At 37.2% G+C, this 24,115-nt stretch overlaps 1 protein-coding gene across 6 annotated transcripts in view; it reads left to right on the forward strand.

Annotated features, from left to right (window-relative positions):
• The window catches only part of WDR7 (WD repeat domain 7), a 390,067-nt gene that overhangs the window by 105,296 nt on the left and 260,656 nt on the right, over window positions 1-24,115 (forward strand). For all 6 annotated transcript variants that reach the window (XM_054244247.2, XM_078348222.1, XM_035271195.3 and 3 more), the window contains exons 15-16: window positions 16,746-17,515; window positions 18,991-19,079. In XM_054244247.2, the coding sequence (XP_054100222.2) occupies window positions 16,746-17,515; window positions 18,991-19,079 (859 nt within the window). The remainder of the gene's footprint in view (window positions 1-16,745; window positions 17,516-18,990; window positions 19,080-24,115) is intronic.

Genomic DNA, 24,115 nt, shown 5'->3' on the forward strand with positions numbered 1-24,115 from the left:
AATATGAATATGTTAATATAAGCATATAAATTATTACATATTCATAAGTTTGCAAGTTTTGTTTGTCCCCAGTGGTTGTTAGGACAGAATTTTAAATTATGCTAATTGTTGTCTAGTCCCTAATAAAGTAGCCTTAGCTAAGCTGTGCAGTCTTAAGAAAACAAAGGAGTAAATGTCTGTGGCTGTAGGTGGGGAAATACATTTTCTCAATCAAATGAAGGAAACATTTGTCCCCATCCATTCTGGAGAGATATTAGAAGTAATACTATTCCAGTAATAAAATAATCATGATCTTCTAACATGCTTGTTATTAGCTTTGGTGATTATGTGATAAAGAGATACTTAAAAATTGGTCGGGCACCATGGCTCATGCCTGTAATCCCAGCACGTTGGGAGGCCGAGATGAGTGGAATGTTTGAATTCAGGAGTTGGAGACCAGCCTAGGCATTGGTGAAACCCAGTCTTTACAAAAATTAACCCGGTGTAGTGGCACACACCTGCGGTCCCAGCTACTGTGGTGGGGGTGGGGGAGGGCTGCTGAGGTGGGAGGATTGCTTGAGCCCAGGAGGTTGAGGCTGCACTGAGCTGAGATTATGCCACTACACTTTGCCTGGATGACAGAGTGAGACCCTGTCTCAAAAAAAAAAAAAAATTACCATCAGTCTCTCATGTGATAACAGATATGATCCTCTGAAGGAATAATGTTTGCGTATCATAATAATTAACATTCAGAATTTTGATTACTTTCTGAATCCTGGCACTCATAAGCTAAGAATAGCAATTAGAGAATTTTATTCTCCTCCATGATTTGGCATATTAAAATATGGACTTTGTGGATTATCTGAAATGTCCAGATCATTTAGATAGCATAAAATCCCCCTCCTTTTTAAAAAAAAATTCATATTATACTTTAAGTTCTGGGGTACATATGCAGATAGTGCAGGTTTGTTACATAGGTATACATGTGCCATGGTGGTGGCTTGCTGCTTCCATTGCCCTGTCGTCTACATTAGGTATTTCTGTTAATGCTATCCCCCACCAATCTCCCCACCCTCTGCTGTTCCTCCCCTAGCCCCCCACCCACCAGGCTCTGATGTTCCCCTCTCTGTGCCCATGTGTTCTCGTTGTTCAGCACCTACTTATGAGTGAGAACATGCAGTGTTTGGTTTTCTGTTCTTGTGTCAGTTTGCTGAGAATGATGGTTTCGAGTTTCACCCATGTCCCTGGAAAGGACATGAACTCATCTTTTTTTTTGAGACGGAGTTTCGCTCTTGTTACCCAGGCTGGAGTGCAATGGCGCGATCTCGGCTCACTGCAACCTCCGCCTCCTGGGTTCAGGCAATTCTCCTGCCTCAGCCTCCTGAGTAGCTGGGATTACAGGCACGCGCCACCATGCCCAGCTAATTTTTTGTATTTTTAATAGAGACGGGGTTTCACCATGTTGACCAGGATGGTCTTGATCTCTTGACCTCGTGATCCACCCGCCTCGGCCTCCCAAAGTGCTAGGATTACAGGCTTGAGCCACCGTGCCCGGCCAACTTTTGTCATTTTTATCACCTCCTGAAAGCAGTCTTCTCTCTGCTTCTGCCACTATTCTAGTTTATAATCTTTTCCCCAGATAATACCTTATGATTGATCTTTCTGTATTGAATCAGCCCTTGCTCCTCCCACAAATCTGGCATCTGCTCCAAATTCTCCATTAAAAGTCCACTTTCATAGGACTCTCACACACGTAGAAAATGACACTAGTTGTAGGTTGTGAGTGCATATGCTCCTTTATGTGTAAATGTATGTATGCGTCATGTGTGTATATTTCAGAGTTTGGGATGGATACTCTGAAAATTTCCAACTCAGGGTAATTTTCTACCAACTCTTCTCTAGTTTGAAGGAAATGAGTTTTAGGTTGCCATGAATGCAATCTCAACCATTACATTAGTGTGTTTTATTCCTTAGGGAGTAAAACTAAATTCTTAAAACTAAATATTTAATTCGTATTTGCTAAGTTTCTGGTGATTACAAAATTTTTGGTTATTTTTCCTTTTAAAGGATTTTTGAATTAGACATGACTGGATTTATTGTGATGATTGCATGGCACCATCAAATAATGACATATACAGCGGAACAACCCTTCCTGAAGCCTAATAAACCACATAGTTCTAGTGCCTTATTGACCCTGTGCTTTACGTATAATAGAGGTTCAATGGATTTATGAATGGAATTCATAGTTCATACTTAATATAATTCATCACATTCTGAGCCAAGGGTAAGCAGTCTTGTTCTATGATGGTTTTAAATTCAGAACAGTTTTGTTTTTCCTTGCAAACACATTAACAAAAATACACTATATTAAGAAGAAATATAGATTGTTGTGGAATGTAGGTTAGATACAACTAAGGAGAAATTTCTTAAGCTGTCTCATATAATAAATCGCAGAATGCTGAGAGAATAGGGAGTGCTGGGTGGGTTAGACCCTATGACCTTTTCAGCAGCCAAAGCTTTCTAGCCCTTGTGTATGATACTTTACATTTAACTCTTATTTGGGAACTCAAAGGTATTGCAAAGTAATTTAATAAGAATATACAGATTTGTGACAAAATACTACTAATTTAGTATTTTGGAAGATGAAATAGTTTATTCTTTTAGATGCTTGAAAATCTGCTTCTTATGAGACCATATGGAAATTTTTCAAACTTTTTGACTTTCAAAGCCGGGAGTACTAAACACTGGGGTCTATTGGGGGGAAAAGGGGAGGGCCAGTGGGGGGGGGAGGTGGGGAGGGATAGCCTGGGGAGAAATGCCAAATGTGGGTGAAGGGGAGAAGAAAAGCAAAGCACACTGCCATGTGTGTACCTACGCAACTGTCTTGCATGCTCTGCTCATGTACCCCAAAACCTATAATCCAATAAAAAATTAAAAAAAAAAAAAAAAGAAAATAATTGAATCAGTCAAGTTCAGTTTAACACTTACTGACTACTAGGTACTGGGTTAGGCCCTGGGGGAACCAAATGATAAGACATATTTACCTTCAGAAAATACACCAGGTAAATCCAATCTAATAAAGTAGTTGGGATGGCTGAGAAGTGCAGAAAGTGTTGCAGAAGCCTGTCTTAGCTTGAGGTGATCAGGACTGGCTTCTTGGAGGAGGAGACATTCTGGAATGAGTAGTCATAGTCAGGTGATGGAAAGGAGATGGGTTGCAGTTTGTTCCAGGAGGAATAGGTGGTCCAAGCAAAGCGGGCAGTAGGAAATACCACGTGCGGGGGACAGGTGTGGTGGGAAATGAGGCGAGTCCATTGAAGCACCATATGAAGGTGCTCAAGCTTTATCTTTGACCTCAGTGACTTTTGAACTTAAAAAAAAAAAAAGCTTTGTAGTCCTACTCTCAAAAGGCATTATATGTGAAAGCAGTAAGTAAAACAGATAAGAGGTAATGTGGGGAGAGTTTAAATTCAAGAACTATTTGTGAGTTACATTCCTGAGACTTTGTGATTGCTTAGATATGGGTGATAAGGTTGGCTCACACGTTTTCTGATTGGGTGATAGAATAGAAAGTAGCTCTATCACTTGTCACATGGATTGTAAGAGCACGTTTTGTCTGGGATGATGAGAAGTTGCTTTGTGTATGGTGAGTATGAGGTTCCTGTGGGACATCTATATTGTAATATCTGCCAATCCTTTAATCTGAGAGAGTAAAACTTGAGGCAGGGCTGTGGTGATGAGACATACAAAGATGGTTCTTTTTGTTTTGTTTTGTTTTTATCGTACTTTTGGTTCTGGGGTACATGTGCTGATCATGCAGGATTGTTGCATAGGTACACACATGGCAAGGCGGTTTGCTGCCTTCATCCCCCCATCACCTATATCTGGTATTTCTCCCCTCATTTATCCCTCCCCACCCTCCCCCCACCTGCTGTCCATTCCCTAGCTTCCTCTACTGACCAGTGTGTGATGCTCCCCTCCCTGTGTCCACGTGTTCTAATTGTTCAACACCTGCCTGTGAGTGATAACATACAGTGTTTGGTTTTCTGTTCTTGTGTCAGTTTGCTGAGAATGATGGTTTCCAGATTCATCCATGTCCCTACAAAGGACAGGAATTCATTGCGTTTTATGGCTACATAGTATTCCACGGTATATATGTGCCACATTTTCTTTATTCAGTCTATCGATGGACATTTGGGTTGGTTCCAGGTCTTTGCTATCATAAACAGTGCTGCAATGAACATAAGTGTGCATGTGTCTTTATTATAGAATAACTTATAATTCTTTGGGTATATACCCAGCTGGGTCAAATGGTATTTCTATTTCTAGGTCCTTGAGGAATCGCCACACTGTCTTCCACAATGGTTGAACCAATTTACACTCCCACCAACAGTGTAACAGTGTCCCTCTCCACCACATCCTCTCTAGCATCTGTTGTACCGTGGAAGTGGAAGAGATCATTCAGAGATAGACTCGGGGTTTACTAACCTTAAAGGAGGAAAAGGAACTGATTTAGAGAAGGAACGGTGTGAGGCATATGAGCCAGGATATTGGGCTGACCTGTAAACAGAGGGAATCCAGAGTTTAAGGCAGAGTAGAGTGGTCCTAAATGTGTTTGTCAATGAGGTCACTAGTTTTCTTTTTAAAAGCTATATTCCCAATTTGTTAGGAGCAGAAGCTTCATTGTCAAGGGTTAAGGAGTCAATGGAAAGTGTAGAAATAGAAATAAGTAGTAAATGTATAATACTTTTGAAATGTGTCTAAAAAAGAGAAGGAAAGACAGCTGAGAGTATTTGTGGGCTGGGGTTGATGATCCAGTAGTGAAAGGAACATTCTAGATCCAGTTAGGAAGGAATTGATAATTGATGAAACTAGGTTCCTGATAGGATGAGAGAGTGGGCGATTTCAAATAAAGGGAAGGAAGGCAGTTGGCCTTGATGTGGAGGAGGAAACCTTTATTTCTGAAACCGAAGGGAAAGAGCACAGGCTGGGCGTCCAGATGGGTGTATGCTTCTGTGGTTAGCGGATGTGGATTGAGGAAAGAACATTCCTTCCCATTTCTCCCAGAAGTTGGAAGTAAGATTGTCTATGGGGAGGAAGGGAGTGATCCTGAGTAAAGGACCTGATGAGAGTGGTAGATATTAGCAAAGGAGGGAGTCTAAGAGCAAGTATAAGGATTCACTGTGAATTTGTAGTTGACATGCAGATGTAGAAGGGAATGGAGGGTGACTGTGAAAGACTGATAGGACTGACTGTGGTTGGACAGGCAAGGAAGGGCAGGAAGGGGCTGATGGTCTTTGATGAAATTGTGGAATCCAGGGCCCGAGTGCCCCGTGATAGTGGTTCCCAAACCATGCTGCACCCTGAAATCACCTGCGGATATTTAGGGATGACTGGCACCTGGCTCCTACATGAGGATTTTCTGATTTAATTGGTATAAGTTGCAACCTGTGTGTGGGAAGTTTTAAAGGTTCCCAGATGACTCCCACACACGGGTTGCAGCAGTTTGTGCTCCAAGAGGCTGAAGAGCAGGTGTGGGGGAAGATCTGGAACTATAGCAGGTGCGGCCAGAGTGGGGATGTTAGTTAGCATTTTAGGTTTCTTGGGTAAGAACAGGACCTAGCATGCATGGCTATGGGAGTGGCTGGCTGAGGTTGAGTACAGGGGAGGTTGACTGGAGTTGAGACGGCCAAGAAGTTGTGAAAGTCACTGTGGCTTTTAGAATTTGGTGGTGCACTTTCCTGGTCTTTTCTCCTCCCACTGGATGAAGAGCCTTGTGATAAGAATGCAGTGCCATCTAACAGGCTAATTTGGGAGGAGGGATTAAGATATGATTTAACAACAGGATTCATACATACCTTATGAATGTGTTTTGGAAAATTATAGTTTAAAATACTGTTGATGCAAGTAAAAATCCCCAAAGAAACTAAATAAGAAATCTAATAGGAACTTGCAGTTTGAAAGCAAGATAACAGCATTTGAAAGCCAGCACTTATGATGCATTATCAAGGCATCTCTTTTGTGAGATTGTCTGGTGTTCATATGCTTAACATTTTCATACCATTATTCTACATTCATAATAGTCTGACATTTAATTAGAATGCTGAAAGTTTCTAGAAAAGCAAGCCCCAACCTTTTTGACACCAGGGACTGGTTTCATGAGACAGTTTTTCTATGGCTTTGGCAGATGGTTTCAGGATGAAACTGGCATTAGACTCTCATAAGTAGCACACACCCTACCTCCCTTGCATATGCAGTTCACAATACAGTTTGCAGTCCTATGAGAAGCTGATGCCACTGCTGATAAGGCAGGAGGTAGAGCTCAGGTGGTAATGCTTGCTTGCCTGCCGCTCTCTTCCTGCTGTAGGACTCTGTTCCTAACAAACCATGAACCTGTGGACCAGTACCAGTTCGTGGTCTGAAGGTTGAGGACCCCTGTTCTGGAAAACTAGTCATATGCTAATTTCCGGTTATAAATAGCCAAACAGAAAAATATCACTTGTAGCATAATTAGCGAAAGTAACCTTAGTAACTCACTTTACTAAATGACCCTTTGTTGAACATTGTGTCATTTGCCCTCCTACTTTGAATCCTTTTATATCCCGTAAAGAAGCCCCTTTACCTCCAACAACTGTAGACCGTAAGTTGAAAATCACTGACCTATATGGATGCTGAACTTTCCTAGGACAATGGATGGCCAACAAGGGTGTGTGCCAGGAACAATGATTTCAAGGTTTAAACATTTTCCCAATGTAAATCTCATAAGATTTGTATGACATGATATCGCAGGCCCTAAAATTAACCTTGGATAGACATGTATTTCCTAGTTATCTCGGGGAGACAGTTTACTGCAGTGTCCGGGTATAGGAAGTATAATTGGTACATAGTGGTTGTGGCTGGAATTCTATACAATGCTGTCAGTTGACTACAATAGGTAAAATACATACAAAGATCTTTCTGTTAATGTCTTCCACTGATCTTTTATTCTGTATTAAAATACTTTTCCTAATCATATTCACACCTCAATCACAGTCAAACCGAGCAGCAATCAGCTCTGGTAAAAGTGTTATTTTCTCAGGTAAATGATGGGTAGGAAGGAGGAGCTAGGAAAAAGAAAGGGAACGGTAAAAGGGGAGGGGATTTAGCAGCACAAGCCAGGATTTTACGTTTTTACAGTGTAATGTTAATTGGATTTTAGTCCCCTTTATTTATATTTCAGTAAGTGTAGTGCTTGCTATATGCTTCTCCCACCCTTCACCTGGCTAACTCCTTCTCATCTCATGAGGATGAGTTCTGTGACCTCTGTCCCTGCAAAGCCTTCCTGATTTTTTCAGGTATAATAATACAGCCAAATCAGACATGGGAAATTGGGTCTTGCCCTCTGATCATCTGGCTCCTGGGTTTTATTGCTATCCTAGCACTTACTCTATTGTACCAATATATGTAAGCAGGTAGATATATTTGTTTCAATCTCTATTTCTCTGTATGAGTTTCTCAACCTCAACACTATTGACATTTTTGGCTGGATAATTTTGTCTTGTGGAATCCTGTGCCCTGCAGTATTTTTAGCAGTATCCCTAGCCTGTATCCACTAGATGCTATTAGCACTCCTTCCGAGCTGTCACTAGCAAAGTGTCTCCAGACATTACCAAGGGTCCCTTGGGCGGGGTGGGCGGGGGGAGAATTATCCCTGCTCAGAACCACTGCTCTATATCAGACAAAGAGCTTCTCAAAGGACCATACCATATTGCTGCTTGTATTTCCAGTGCTCAGCGCAAAGTGTTCATTGAATCACTAAATAACCCAGGATATAAGGGTTAACTAATATGGAGTGGATTCACTCTTTCCCTCACCACCACCCTTCTCTCTAAAATCTCTACAGAATGAATGTTGAGGTCTCTTGATAATTATTCAAAAAATGTAGGAAATGGTAGGCAGATAGAGGAGGAACCTGACTTCCTGTATTGTCACTATTGACTTGTTGTGTGACCTCGGGTGATTGACTGACTGACTTATCTCTTCAAACTGGTTTTGGTTTTAAAATTGGGATGATAGGGTCGTAATGAAGTTAAAATGGGATAACATGTTTGAAAACATTTATCACAATAGTTGTTCAACATACACTAGTTTAATACTCTTGATCGATTGATTCATGCATTCATTCAGCACATATTGAGTACATACTATAAGCTGGTCCCAAGCTAGAACCAGCTGGAGAGGGCATCAGTTACACCCACGCCCAGTGGGCCCTGGCATTGAGGAGTTTCTGCTCTGATTTGGGAGAAAAGTGTGCAATTCATTGTGGTGAGCCTTTTACTACTTAAGGTATGAACCAAGTGGGAGAGAGCCCCAGGGAGACAAACTGACCTGAAGGGTTGTTGAGAAGGCTTTTTAGAAGAGCGACTTGACATTAGGAGGACAGTGGGGAAAGAACATCCCAGGTAAAGGTAGCAGCCTCTGCAGATGCAGTGGGCATGGCCACTGTGTAGAGAGAAGAGCAAGATGTGGGCCAAGTTGGACAGTGATGAGAGAAGAGGGTTCAAAATAGGTTAGAATCTACATGAGCACAAATATTTCTGAGATTAGGGCTTGTTCACCAAAGTGTCCCAGGGCAGGTTTTTTTTTCTTCTTTTCATTTTGTCATTATTAGTCTTATCCTTCTTCTTACTGGGTTGAGCCTCTCAGAATCTCACCTTGTTTCCATTCATTTACAAGCATATTAAGGGTATCAGCATATCTAGAAGGGTGTGCTATACCAGGAGCTCTTTGGATTTTTGGATTTTCCTTCCTTCACTTGGTATAAACTATGTTCACATGTATCTTTAATACATTCATTTGAGATAAAATGAGCAGGGTTTTGTTATCTCTCCCTTACCAGTGAGAGGAATACTGCTTGTGTTATCTGCTTGCTGTTTACCACACCTCTTTGAGGTAGGCAGTCTTTTCTTTATTTGGAGAGTAGAATAATTGATGCTAGGGAAGTTAACTGAGTCATGTAAAGGTCTGCACAATGCAGGAACTCTGGTTACTTTGGTAACTTGGCCCTTTGGGAAGAGTTGAAAATCAATCTCTTCTGTGCTGCTGTTGTGGAAAGCTCTTAATATATTGATCTTCTAATCTCTTAATATATGTTTACTATTTGGATATTATTATTCAGGCATCCAGTAAGATGTGGTCTACAGAACTATCTTTGAAAGATATACTCTTCATCAAAGACATGACCTAAACATTTGTATGCAATGGTTACAATTTACTTTAATTGAGTGATTTATATTTTATTTATATCATTAAATAAATTATAGTGCAATATCAAACCTTAAAACCTCTCAGTCAGTTAAATATCTCTAGGCTTATTAATTAACATATTTGTTAATGAAAATACATGAAAAGTCAAATAACTCCATGACTATATTGTCATTCACACCTATTCATGAAGTCTTATCCTGTCTAAAATAAAATATTTAAGATGAATAGTAGTATATATGGTCTAATTCCAACAAAAATGGATTCTCTGGGGGGGAAAAACAACCTCATATTATCCTGTTAATGTTAAGTAACAGCAAAACAACAGCAGAGGGCACCAAATACCCATTTCAGTCTTCCACAGTTTATTGATATTTTCTAGTTTTTGTGCCTTTTCACTCTCTGCCTTTCTCTTTCCTTCCTTTCTTCCTTCTTTCGAGTACTTAAAATATTTAATATTGATACCATATTCAGACTTTTTAGTAGATGATGGTTTTTCCTTCTGTTAATTTTAGAATATTTAAAAACTACAGCAAGGCATCCATTTGTTTTTATTCAGTGACCCTTTCACATTTAACATGCATCAGAATTTCAGAAATTTTTTAAAACTTTTATTTAACAAATACTCTATACTAAATCAAGTAAAATTTTTAAATATTTAATTTAGTGTTCCTGCCAGAATAATATTAGGCAATAAACCATTTTTCACCATATTTAGGATATTTAAAATTATTTAGAACATGCAATGTGATATGATGGCTACATAGTTCTGTAGAATAGTATATTAAGATTTGTCAAGTTAATTTTTGTTTTGTATTTCAAGATTCGGTATTGATAACTATAGAAGTGTGTGTGTGTGTGTGTGTGTGTGTGTGTGTGTGTGTGTTAGATGTGAAATATTTCTTTGCCTTGTTCTTAGTATCCTTAATCTCTGGTTTCAAAGGAGAGTCTGATTTTTTTAAAAGTTATTAACTCTTCTGATTTATACTTTAGCATGAAAATCAGCCTATGTCTGTAGTGCTTGCTGGCAGAAATAAACTCTTTTTAATTAACAATATGAACCATTTGATATCATTATAGATTGGACTCAGTGCTCATTCAAGATAAATAGTAAATTATTTTACAAGGTGTTTTAGAATGCTCTTGAAAACTGCAGTATTAAGAAACGATTCAGAAATAAATAAGTAAGCGTTAAGTCAGGATCATTGAAATGAATAGTGGAAGAGTACAATTATTGCCAGTGTTTTACATTTCTCTTTGTCACTGGATAAAACCAAATACACTGGAAATATCATTATAATATTGGTTTTAGGAGACAAGGCTCTCAGGTATTTCACTAGACATGACTTAAGCTAGAATATATTCAAATAGTTAATGGTAAACATTATAAATATATAAAATGATAAACAAGGATTCATCAACATTTTTTCTTCTGCAGATTCTAAGTTATTGCTTTTTTGTTGCTGGAGGCTACTGCATATGGTGTGTGTGTGCCTGTGTGTTTATGTGCTGAAAAATATGCATGCTTGAATGCAGATTAATCTCATGATCATAGTTCTGTTATTTTTCTTTTGCTTTTCACTTGAGAGACAATTTTACCTGCTACCCTTAACCTATAATTGCCACAGGTTCACTTTCAGTAACAAGGAAGCAGTCCAATAATTTCTTTCTGTGGTTTTATTTCTGAAATTACTTTAAGTCTTTTTCCTTATTTAAAATCTGAAATGGCTAGATCTGTATTTAAAGTTACAATCTACTTGGTTCTTACATTGAAAATGTCAAATATGTCTGTCTTACTACCCTTCTAACCGGATGTGTAGATATATGTATTTTGCATTTATCATTGAATTTTACTAGCAAATTTGAGACCTTTTCATTTGTATTTACCTTATAATTTAGCTTTCTTTGTTGGCTTTCTTCTTAAGGACAGAGGCTTTATTTTCGCCCAAGCATCTTGCACATAATAGGCACTCCACAAATATTTGTTAAACTGAATTTAATCTTCCTCCATGATAATGTAAAGGTGAGTTTGTGAGCACACATTTCAAATGTTCTTAATAAAGGTAGCAGAGCAAGCATACTCAGCTTTCTGCTAGAGAATTTCCTGGATCCAATAGCCTATATTTGAAATTGTTAAGAATATAAGCTTGTTTGAATGACTTAGTTTGCTCTAGACATGAGTATCTTCTGATTAAGCCAAGAGACTTATGAATTGGATAAATGTTTTAATTTCCCTATAATTAAGCTTAGTGTGGTATATTATAGTATCCGACATGTTGGTGATTAATTCTGCCATCTCCATGCATCTAGCCAGAATCTTATCATCACAACTTTGCCGCATACGTATATTTTGTTGTAACAAGACTTTGTTGGGTTAGTTAAATCTATTGTCAGGTATTACAAGTTATGCAGGACTTGGTGATATCAGAAATTACAGTTCATCTATAGAACTTGGGGGCTACTCATTTTCTCTCCTTTAGTCTCCTCCTGTTACCTTCTCATCTGTTTTTGTTTTTTTTTTTTTCTTTTTTAAAAACTTTCTGTGGATTGTTGTTAGGTACAGTTTTTGCTACAATGGCACAATCAGTGCACTGAGAAGTTCTAATGAGAGGAATCACACACAATTGCGTCCAGATATCATAGTCCTAGACACTAGATGACTTTTCAGGTGTCCAAGCACATGTGTTGTCTGCTGGCACACCTCCCAGGAAGGGCAGAAACATTGGCAGATCTGCAGGTGCCAAAAGGGGGCATGTATGGTTGACATCAGAAGAGAGAGCTTAAAGGGCTACCTTGAGGCTGCCACTCTTACCTCCTTTTTGGTTCAAGTCACTCTTGCTGCTTCAATGATTTCTTTACTAAACATGGTTGATTTTATATTCTTTGGTAGTAATGGTCTCTTTCTGCTAAAAGAATTTTGCAGATCCTTCCTGGAAAGGCAGCATCTGCCAAAGCCCTGCGATGGGCTCTTGTTTTACCTAATGTTATTACCTATTCCTTCATACCCAGTGTGAGTTCTGTCTACATAATATTGATATATGATGATATTTTATCTTTTGCTGTGACATAACCAGCCCTAATACCTAGTCTGGTGTTTAGGCCATAACAACAGCTTCGTATGTGGTGTAGCTATCATTATTGATAGTAATTTTTATATCAGTATTAGATAAAGTATTTGTATATAATTTTATTATTGACTCAAACTAGTGTTGGTAGGTAAAAAGCAGTAAGCATAGCATCTCACATTACCCATTCAGTGTTTGAAAAAGCAAACATAAAGCACAGTGCTGTGAGAAATAAAAGGGTAGTATGCACATTCTTCAATCTGTCGTGTTTTCTACATGCTCAGTGCTATTGTATACTTTTATCTTTCCTCATCTGGATGGTTTCAGTTGCCTTCCATTTCATATTCATGACTCTTGTCTTGCTTCCCTTATCTAATATTGCTGGCAGATAAATGTTTATACAGTTAAGTTTGATCATGTTACTCCCCTCATTAAAGCCTTTAGACAATAGTTCTCAAACTTTACTGCATAAAGTCATCATGGTGCTCATTAGATTCTGATGCGTTTCTAAAGATACTGGTTCAGGTCTCATATCAGGCCCAGGAAGCTTTATTTCACAAGCACTCCTGATGATTCTGAGAAAAATACTGCCTTAGTGGCTCCCAAGCTTGCAGGATGAAGCCATGCCTTGCATTCTTCATCTTGGGCATTTGTGATTTCAGCAGTATCCATCATGTGATACTTCTGCCTTTGTCCTGTTTCACACCTGGCCATCATTCTGCCAGGAGTGCTCTTTTCATTGCTCATTACATCTTCCATGAGGGTTTCCTGGTCATCAGAGGTGGAGTTGGTACTTTCTCCATTGCGTCTCTTTCTTGTGCCTTATCTGTTTATGGCACCATTCATTCTACATTTTAATAACTTACGTACGCAGCATCATCTGTTTTGAATTCCATGACTAGAAAAACCATTTCTGACTCATCTTGGTACTCTCTGAGTACCTTGCACAAACACAAGACCTAATAAGTGTTATGTCTTGTGTCCCCCACACAAGAGGGAATGAATGAATTAGATATGAGAATGAGATTTGAAAAGTCTTGATTTTATTTCTGCATCTGTAACTTTATGATTGCGTAGTATAAATTTATTACATGTATAACTGTACATAAATATGTATGCTTAACTGTAGTATAGAAATATTCAGAGCAGAAGTTCGTACACAGAAGGTAGTGATCAGCTTGAAAAATTTGTAAGTAATTTCAGGAGAGAAGCCACATGAACTATTTCTTGCAGGGTAAGTAGAAGTATGTATGACTTGAGTGGCAGAAGAGAGATTCAGGAGCGAGCATGAGTCTGGCATAAGCATATGCAGAAATACAAATGTCTGAAACTACTTGGTCCTGGAAAGTACAAGTGGTTTGATTTGGCAGAAGTTATAGGGATGGTGGTTAGAGATGAAATTGGAAGGGTAAGCAGCAGTATCTCCTGGAGAATGTTGTGTGCTTTGCAGGTAAGTTTGGATTGTATCCTTGGGTTCAGCAGAATGTTGAAGTCTCTTAAGCTAGACAGAAACATGGTCAGAGGGGAGGAAATTAAGACAGAAGAGAAACCAGTTAGGGGGATTTGTGGTACTTTTATGACAGAACAGCTGATTGGCAATTTAAAATAATTTTACTAAAAAAATTTTAAGGCTCATCAAGTGAAGCAATGGAAGTGGAGAAGGGACAAAGAAATCTGTAACTGGTTGTGACCAATTGGTTCTAAACAGCACTGCACTTGGACCAGCCAATTGCATACAGTTTTCAAAATATTCTTTGTTCATTCTGCTAGGTACTGTAATAGGTTTAAGGCAATACAAGATGACTAAGACGTGATTGGTCCCTGATTTTGAAATGTTCCTGTAGAGTATAGGAAAATGTAAATGTCTAATTACATAAATATGGCAAAGATATACAAATACGTGTCATAGACATAAAACATTATGGGAACTGGATTCACTGTGGACTAACCTCCTTGGCAGAATTAGTCTCTTTCTCCCATCCCGCTAATTTACTGGGGGACAATTGACACATTGTCAATTGTGTATATTGCAGGTGTACAGTATGATGATTTGATATACATCTACCTTGTGGAATAATAGGGTGTCTGTGGAAGAGAAGGGATTGGAGGTGGAGTAAAGGAAGAGTATTTTGGGAAAGGGAGTAAGTAAGAGGATTCATATGTGAGGGCCCATCATTATGTTCTTAGGGCCTATTTGTTAAAGCTCGGAAGGCATTTGGTATCAAACTGTAATGGACCTTGAAAATTGTGCTAAAGGAGTGCACATTTTATTGTAGAGCTTTATGTTCTAATAAAGTAGTATATATTGATTATATGATCGTATACAATCCAAGAAATATATGGAAATACAAACAAAATGCTCTATAATTCCATCACAAAATTGTAATAATATTTTCAGGCATTTCTTTTTTATCTTTCTGGTCATGGATATATATGTGTGTATGTATGTATATGTACTTAAGTATTAAATATGTGAAATTGGAATCATACTTGATGTGTTGTGTGTGTGTGCGTGCACATGTACACATGCATGTGTATATAGTTTCATCTTACTAAAATTGGAACCTGAGTATTTTTCTACATGGTTAGATGTGCCCAGGAAAGATGATTTGTAAATACTGTTATTATATTATATGGCTATGAATAAATTATTTACTGGTTTCCTTATTGTTAGATATTTAGGTTGTTTGCAATTTAAAATAATGGATACTGTTTCACTGAACATCTTTGAACATAAATCCTTGTCTGTATTTCTGACTATTTAAGATAGGATCCTGGAAATAAATGTATTGGATCAAACAATTTCAATTATAAAGGCTCATGAAGTATTTTGCCAAATTACGCTTTTCAAACTATTTAAATTCATGCCTACAGTGTAAGAGTTTGACTTTCTCTATACTGTTCTTAGTGTTTACTGATTGATAACTTACTAATTGCATCTTGTGATTATTTTAACTGTTGTTTCCTTGACCACTAATTTGAGCAGCACCCTTTATTTTTCTTTTACTGTCTTTGCTCTCCATAGTTTTTTTCTTTTTTTTCTTTTGGCAATAGTATTCTTATTGCTTTTAAGAAATGTTTGTATTTATTAAAACTCTTTATCAGTTCTATTTCTGGAACATTTTATTCCTATTTTTTGATTGTCATCTAACATGTTTTTTGTAGTAGTTGAACTTTTAAGTATGTTTAGAAAGTCCATTCTCATCTCAAGATCAGATAGATACTTACCTATATTTTGATTTAGTTTTTAAGAATTTCATATTGTCTAGTTTTCTTAATAATTCTTGATCATGGAAAGTTTTTGGTAGAAGAGTTACATGATTAGATTTTTGCCTCAGAAGTCTGTGTCTCTGTGGAGGTCGCATATGGAGTAAGGAGAGACTTGGGACAGTGAAACCTGTCTATAAGAGTCTGAAGTTCTGTCATGACAGTGGGATAGATTCCCAAATGATGAATCAGGTGGCACAGCAGGGTTAATGAGGGGGTGGAGATGAGCATGTTAAAATGTGAGGTAGGTATTGTAGGACATCCTAATACAAGCCATTGAAGTTACAGGATTGGAAACTCCTTTAGGAGAGTGGTCTGGCCAGTGATGGAAATTAGAGAACCATCTACATATAGGTGATAGTTTCCATGTGGGAGGAAGAATGAGTTATCAGGGCAGCTGCCTGAGAGGGAGAGATTGACAGAAGTAGACTTACCAGGAGGTACTCTGCGGAATGCTGGAGAGGGAGCTTTTTATTATTTCTTTTAGTTCTCTGTCTCTGTCTTTTTCTTTCTAGCTCAGCAAAAAATAACAAGGTTATATACTGCAAAGACATTAGGGAAGAGAGGGACTGAAGAATTCTCATTGGATTAGTCAACTACTTTAAGTAAATTTGGCTAAAAGGGACAAATTTGGCTAGAAGAGGAGAAAAATAGAAGAGGGAGCATGGTTGAAAGATAGCTTTTTTTTTTTTTTTTTTAAGACTCTAATACATTCTTTATTCAGGGAATGGAATCTTTGACTAGGGAGAGATTGAAAGTAAAATGGAAAAAGGAGGGGTATGATGGTTGTAGCAACTTAAAGGATTGGGAGCCATGGTAACCAGATTATTCCATCAGGTGGAACAGTAGTATATTTTCAGAGTCAGAATTTGCTCATAAATTATTGAAACAAATTTTAATCTGTCCTATGAGTAAAAATACTCTCTTCTTCAATAATAAACTGTTACTTTCTTGGTTTTTAAACTAACTGGCAATTTCGTGATTGTTTCAGCATAAAGTTCTTCTATTTGTGTAAGCTGATGTCTTTTACATGTTGCTAATTGGGAAAGTTAGTGTGTTATCTTTTATGATACAGATTCTTAGAAGTACAGCTTAATAAGCATGTTAATTTGACTGATTTTTTTATTGTTTATTAATATATGAAATTTAGCACTTTTAATTATAACTATCTTTTAAAAATATTTATTACAGGGAAATTTACCTAAATATTCTCATAATTCCCTGATGGTTCAAGCAATAAAGACAAACCTAACAGATCCGGACATACATGTGCTTTTCTTTGATGTGGAAGCGTTGATTATTCAACTCCTGACTGAAGAAGCCTCTAGGCCGAATACTGCGCTTATTTCCCCAGAGAATTTGCAAAAAGCATCTGGCAGTTCAGACAAAGGGGGCTCTTTTCTAACTGGAAAACGAGCAGCAGTTCTCTTCCAACAAGTGAAAGAAACGATCAAAGAGAACATCAAGGAACACCTCCTTGATGATGAAGAGGAGGATGAGGAGATAATGAGGCAGAGAAGGGAAGAAAGTGATCCTGAATATCGGTCCAGCAAATCGAAGCCATTGACCCTATTAGAATATAATTTAACTATGGACACTGCAAAGCTGTTCATGTCCTGCCTCCACGCCTGGGGTTTGAATGAAGTACTGGATGAAGTTTGTTTAGATCGCCTTGGAATGTTGAAACCCCACTGCACAGTATCGTTTGGTCTCTTGTCAAGAGGAGGCCATATGTCACTGATGCTGCCTGGTTATAATCAGCCTGCTTGTAAACTGTCACATGGAAAAACAGAAGTGGGAAGGAAGGTGCCAGTGACTGAGGGAGTAGGAAAGGGAACTTACGGAGTGTCCCGAGCCGTCACCACGCAGCATCTCCTGTCTATCATTTCTTTGGCAAATACTTTAATGAGTATGACCAATGCAACTTTTATTGGTGATCATATGAAGAAGGGTCCTACCAGGTGTGACCATGATAGTTCGATTTTTATTAAGTTTCCAAAAAAGAAACCTGTTTTGTTTTGTCATTGTTACTCTTTTTTGACTCTATACAACTTTATTACCTTAGTGTCATCTTAGTTGTTTCCCTTCTACATTTAAAAACACCAATTTCAAAATGCCCGGTTAAAACATAATAAAATTATACACTTTTATATATACATTGACATACTTAGTTGTTACTTCTAAAAATTTGGAATGAGGGAGTTGGTCGTGTAGGCTAGCTCATGTAAATTTAATTATAAAACGGTATGTACTTGAAGTTTGCCCTAATATTCAATTCAAAATGTATATTTGAAGCGAGGCATCATGGCTCACACTTGTAATTCCAGCACTTTGGGAGGCTGAGGCAAGAGAATCACTTAAGGCCAGGGAGTTTGAGATCAGCCTGAGCAACATAGTGAGACCCTGCCTCTACAAAAGTAAAAATCAGCTGGGCATGGTGATATATGCATGTAGTCCCAACTACTTGAGGGGCTGAGCCTGGAAGTTCAAGGCTACAGTGAGCCATGATTGTGCCACTGTACTCTAGCCTAAGCAGCGAGTAAGACTCTATCTTAAAAAAAAAAAAAAAAAAAAGCCATTGCTTAAATGCTTCTTCTCATTGTAACTTATATGTAATGAATGACTTGTTCAGAGATTTGGTACAATAACTTTGTGAGGAGTAGAATCAGAATTTTTCAATAGAGAAAAAACTTTTTTAAAAATGGAATACTATCTTGATATTTCTAGAATATTTAGCTTCAATTTCTTTTTATTGAGACAACTTTTTATTATACTCTATTGAGTGTTTACCACATGAAAAATTAAAATTCTAACAAATACTTACATAGCACTTAATTTGTGTCAGTCTCTGTTGTAAGCACTTTACAAAAACTAACTTGTTTTAGTGCTCTTTACCCTATAAGGTATGTACTTTTGTTATCCCTTTATTACACATAGCAAAACTGAGACACAGAGATGATGTAACGTGCCCAAAGTTACGTAGCTAGTAAGTGATAGTGTCAGAATTCACAACTGAGACAGTCTGCCTGTAGAGTCCAAGATTTCTTAATGCCTCATGACTGTTTTCAGGTTTTGGGGCTGAATGCTTTTAATCTGTCTTTCTACAAATTCATTTGGATTAATGCTGTGGAGTAGTCTGAAATCTCAGCATCTGAATATTGAAGAACAAAGGGTTAAGTATGTTAGAAAATATTTCTTAAACTAATATAAAGCACAAAATTGTACAAGTCAGATTTTTACTTGCTAATCATTTAGTCATTTGAAATAGAGAACGTCAATAGGTACAAACAAAGTCTTTCTGGAACGGTAAATTGAAAATGTTCTATGTATGTTTCTTCTGTGATTCATTAAGAAGTAGAACATTTTATATTTTAAATAGTTCTGGAAATATGACAGTGTCAAAGTGTATCTTATATTTTTTTTCTTCTTTTTTAAGGCCACCTAGACCAAGCACCCCAGACCTTTCTAAGGCAAGGGGTTCCCCTCCAACTTCCAGTAATATCGTGCAAGGACAGATTAAACAAGGTAAAATTAAATCTTATTAAGTAATTGACATGACATTTTAGCTCTAGAAACTGAGGAGGCATAGCTAATGTATAATCATAACATTTGTTTGTCTTGGATTGTTAAAAGAGAGAAAAATTGTTATATTCCAGATGTAAATATGGATAATTAAGATGTCAGTTAAGAATAAATCAGATTTATTTAGAAAGTGATGAATGAGCATATTTCATATAACTTTATTATACTGTCTTTGACCTTATTTTTATGCATTAGGGGCACCTTAACTTGACAACAGTAGTGTTTTAATTTTGTGTATCTTGAGTTTAAAAGTTATACCTATTTTTTAAACTACATTTAGAAATGCTTAAATTCATAGTTCATACTATAGCTAACCTCCTGCCATTTCCCCATAGTTCATGTGTTGTGATTCACAAGTAGAAATCCTTGTTAAACTATTCTTTTTATGTTTTCTTTTTCTTTAAATCATTATATTCTTTAACTTTTACCTGTAGCTTTGTTTTTCATTAGGAGATAAAAGAGAAGAAAGGCTGACTTTCTCTTCCTTTATTCCTTTACTAATAATTCCTATGTATTCCCGAGTATAATTAATATACTTAGATGTTTCTGAGTATATCTTTTATATTCCTATTAAGACTGACAAATGAGCTAATCAAGAGAGTTGGGGAATTGTGTCTCTCTAGAGAACTTTCCTTTAGGCAAAGAGTTAATATTGACTCACAGAATGTGATAGAGAAAAGTAAAGAAGTAAGCAACAGATGGGCTGATGCAGGTTCTGCTTATAAAATGGTGGCATACTGGCATTTTTCTTGCCACCCCTGAATTTTTTTTTTAAGTTTGAAAGAGTCAAACAGTTTTTACAAGATTTGTTAAACAGTAGACGCCCAACTCTTGTAGTTTTCCCCTTTGACAGAACAGGTACTTTTATCTTTGCTGATTGTCTGAGACTTCCTTTTACATCCTTAAATGGTGTGCTTGATTTTCAGTGTTAGGCACTGTCAGGTGGTTCTCATTATGGAAGATAAACTCCACACTTTCCATGCCATTTCCATCCATCGTTTCCAACCCCACACAGTCACCCTTCTCATTTCCCTGACCTCTAATTAAAGTTATAGGATCATTATGTTATAGTTTATATTAAGCTATAGAAAAGTTTTCTGATAGTTAAGGTTAGATTCCATTTTATTTCACACTTGCAAGTATAAAATGTTCATATAGAAACATGAACAAAACAGAAATGTGCAGCAGTTTTTTTCAGAGCAGAACACCCTTGTAACTATAGGCGTGGACAAGGATTAGAACATTGCCAGCACTTCAGAAGCTACCACTTAAGATTTAAATTTTGAAACTTTATTGTTTAATTTTGCCTATCTTTTGAGTTTTATATAAATTGAGTCAACTATACAGCACGTATGCTTTTCTGTTTGGCTTCTTTTGTGACATTTATCAGTGTTGCTGCATTTGACTACAGTTTGTTCATTTTCATTGCTGTGTAGTCTGTTGAATGAGTAGATTGCAATTTTCTTTTTTTGGTCATTAGACATTTGGTGTTCATAAATGATTCTGCTATGAACATCCTTGTATTTTAAACTTAGTGTATATTACAAACATTTCTCTTTTGTCTATAACTACAAGTGGAATTTCTGAGTATCTTCAGCTTTAGTAGGTAATGTTAAAATGTTTTCTTAAGTGTGAAACAGATACATGTTCATCACAATGGCTAAAGTGAAAAAGAAAATATTAAGTGTTGACTAGGATATGAAGCAATGAGAACTCATATATGCAACTGATGAGATGTCCTAGTCAACACCTAATATTTTCCATCTTTTTCACTTTAGCCATTTTGATGTGTGTATAATAGTTTCTCATGTGTTTAATTTGCATTCCCTGATTACTATTTAGTTTAAACACATACATTGATTACTCAATTCTGTATCTTTTTGTGAAGTAAATAGATATTCAACTCCTACATATTTTTCTGTTAGGAGACAGGGTCTTGCTCTGTCACCCAGGCTGGTGTGCAGTGGCACAATCACAGCTCACTACAGCCTCCACCTGCTGGGATCAAGCAGTCCTTGCACTTCAGCCTCCTGAGTAAGTGGGACTGTAGGTGCACACCACCATGCCTGACTAATTTTTTTTATTTTTAGTAGAGATGGGGTTTTGCCATCCTGCTCAAGCTGGTCTTGAACTCTTGAGCTCAGGCAATTCACCCACGTTGGCTTCCCAAAATGCAGGAATTACAGGCATGAGCCATTGCATCTGGTCAATAAGATTTCTTTATAGATGATGGTATGTTTTTGGGATGTTTGATTTCATTGATTGGTTTGTCTAGCCTTGTGTCTTAATTACTGTTGCTCTGTAATGGGATTTGATATTCAGTAGATCAAATCTTACCACCTTGTTCTTTTTTAAAGTGTGCCTTGGCTATTTTTGTACCTTTGAATTTCAATATAAATTTTAGAATCAGTTTCTCAATTACCATGAAAACCTGTTATGATTTTATTTGCAGTTACATTGAATTTAGATAAGTTTGGAGATAATATCTTTATGGGATTCACTCATTAAATACATCAACTTGATATGTCTGCATTTATTTAGGTGTTCTTTATCATAGTTTTATGTGTAGATATCTTATATATCTTTTATATATATAAATACTGGATTTGTATGTTGGATTTAAAAAATTTACTCAACTGATATTATTTAACTCTTTTTGACTTCTGTGCCCCAGTATAGAAATATAATTGATTTTTTTGTATTAATATTGTATCAAGCAACCTTGCTGAATTCACCGGTTGATTAAAATAATTTACCTGGGGATTCCTTTGAATGTCAGGGTAGTCATATGAGATAACCCTTTCTATTCCCAATCTTAAAGAGAAAACTTTTAAACCTTTCATAATTATGATATTTCTTGTATGCTTTTATAGATGTTAAGAAACTGGCTACTTTTTATTTCTTCTTTCCTAATGTTTATCATCAGTGTATTTGGATTTTATCCTACCTTTTCTATATCGACTGAGATGATTTTATAACTTAATTTTCCTCTATTAATGTGGTAAATTTAGAACATAAACCCAATCTTGCATCCTAGAATAAAATCAATTTTGTTGTGATGTATTATTGTCTTACAAATTATTGTTTTTGATTTAATTTTTTTTATTTAGGAAGACTCTTTTTTTTTTTAAATATTGTACTTTAGGTTCTGGGGTACATGTGCAGTATTGTTGCATAGGTACACAAATGGCAATGTGGTTTGCTGCCTGCATCCCCCCATCACCTACATCTGGCATTCCTCCCCATGTTATCCCTCCCCAACCTCCCCACCCCACCCACTGTCCCTCCTTTGCCCCACCCAACAGACCCCAGTGTGTGATGCTCCCCTCCCTGTGTCCCTGTGTTCTCATCATTCGACACCTGCCTATAAGTGAGAACATGCAGCGTTTGATTTTTCTGTTCTTGTGTCAGTATGCTGAGAATTATGGTTTCCAGATCATGCATGTCCCTACAAACAAACTCATCATTTTTTATGGCTGCATAGTATTCCATGGTGTATATGTGGCACATTTTCCTTGTCCAGACTATTGTTGATGGGCATTTGGGTTGGTTCTAGGTCTTTGCTATTGTAAACAATGCCACTATGAACATATGTGTGCATGTACCTTTATAACAGAATGATTTATAATCCTTTGGGTATATACTCAGTAATGGGATTACTGGGTCAAATGGAATTTCTATTTCTAGTCCTTGAGGAATCACCACACTGTCTTCCACAATGATTGAACTAGTTTACATTCCCACTAACAGTTTAAAAGTCTTCCTGTTTCTCCACATTCTCTCCAGCATCTGTTGTCTCTAAGTATTTTAATGAATGCCATTCTAACTGGCGTGAGGTGGTATGTCAATGTGGTTTTGATTTGCATTTCTCTAATAATCAGTGATGATGAGCATTTTTTCATGTTTGTTGGCCTCATATGTCTTCTTTTGAAAAGTGTTCATGTTGTTCACCCACTTTTGGATGGGTTTGGTTTTTTTTCTGGTAAATCTGTTGTAGTTCTTTGTAGATTCTAGATATCTGCCCTTTGTCAGATGGGTAGATTGCAAAAATTTTTTTCCATTCTGTTGGTTGCTGGTTCACTCTAATGATTGTTTCTTTTTCTGTACAGAAGGTCTGGAGTTTAATTAGGTCCCATTTGTCTATTTCGGCTTTTGTTGCCAATGCTTTTGGTGTTTTAGTCATGAAGCCCTTGCGTATGCCTATGTCATGAATGGCTTTGCCTAGGTTTTCTTCTAGAGTTTTTATGGTATTAGGTCTTATATTTAAGTCTTTAATCCATCTGGAGTTAATTTTAGTGTAAGGTGTCAGGAAGGGGTCCAGTTTCTGCTTTCTGCACACTGCTAGCCAGTTATCCCAACACCATTTATTAAACAGGGAATCCTTTCCCCATTGCTTGTTTTTGTCAGGTTTGTCAAAGATCAGATGGTTGTAGATGTGTGGCATTGCCTTCAGGGCCTCTGTTCTGTTCCATTGGTCTATATTTCTGTTCTGGTACCAGTACCATGCTTGTTTGATTACTGTAGCCTTGCAGTATAGTTTGAAATCAGGTTGCGTGATGCCTCTGGCTTTCTTCTTTTTGCTTAAGATTGTCTTGCCTATGCGGGCTCTCTTTTGGTTCCAATGAAGTTTAAGATGGTGGTTTCCAGTTCTGTGAAGAGAGTCATTGGTAGCTTGATGGGGATAGCTTTGAATCTATAAATTACTTTGGACAATATGGCCATTTTAATGATATTGATTCTTCCTAACCATGAGCATGGAATGTTTCTCCATCTGTTTGTGTCCTCTCTTATTTCTTTGAGCAGTGGTTTGTAGTTCACCTTGAAGAGGTCCTTTATATCCTTTGTTAGTTGTAATCCTAGGTATTTTACTCTCTTCATAGCAATTGTGAATGGGAGTTTGCTCATGATTTGGCTCTCTGTTAGTCTGTTATTGGTGTATAGAAATGCTTGTGATTTCTGCACATTGATTTTGTATCCTG

This window comes from Callithrix jacchus, chromosome 13 (genome assembly GCF_049354715.1).
Source record: "Callithrix jacchus isolate 240 chromosome 13, calJac240_pri, whole genome shotgun sequence".
In the NCBI taxonomy this organism is placed as follows: domain Eukaryota; kingdom Metazoa; phylum Chordata; class Mammalia; order Primates; family Cebidae; genus Callithrix; species Callithrix jacchus.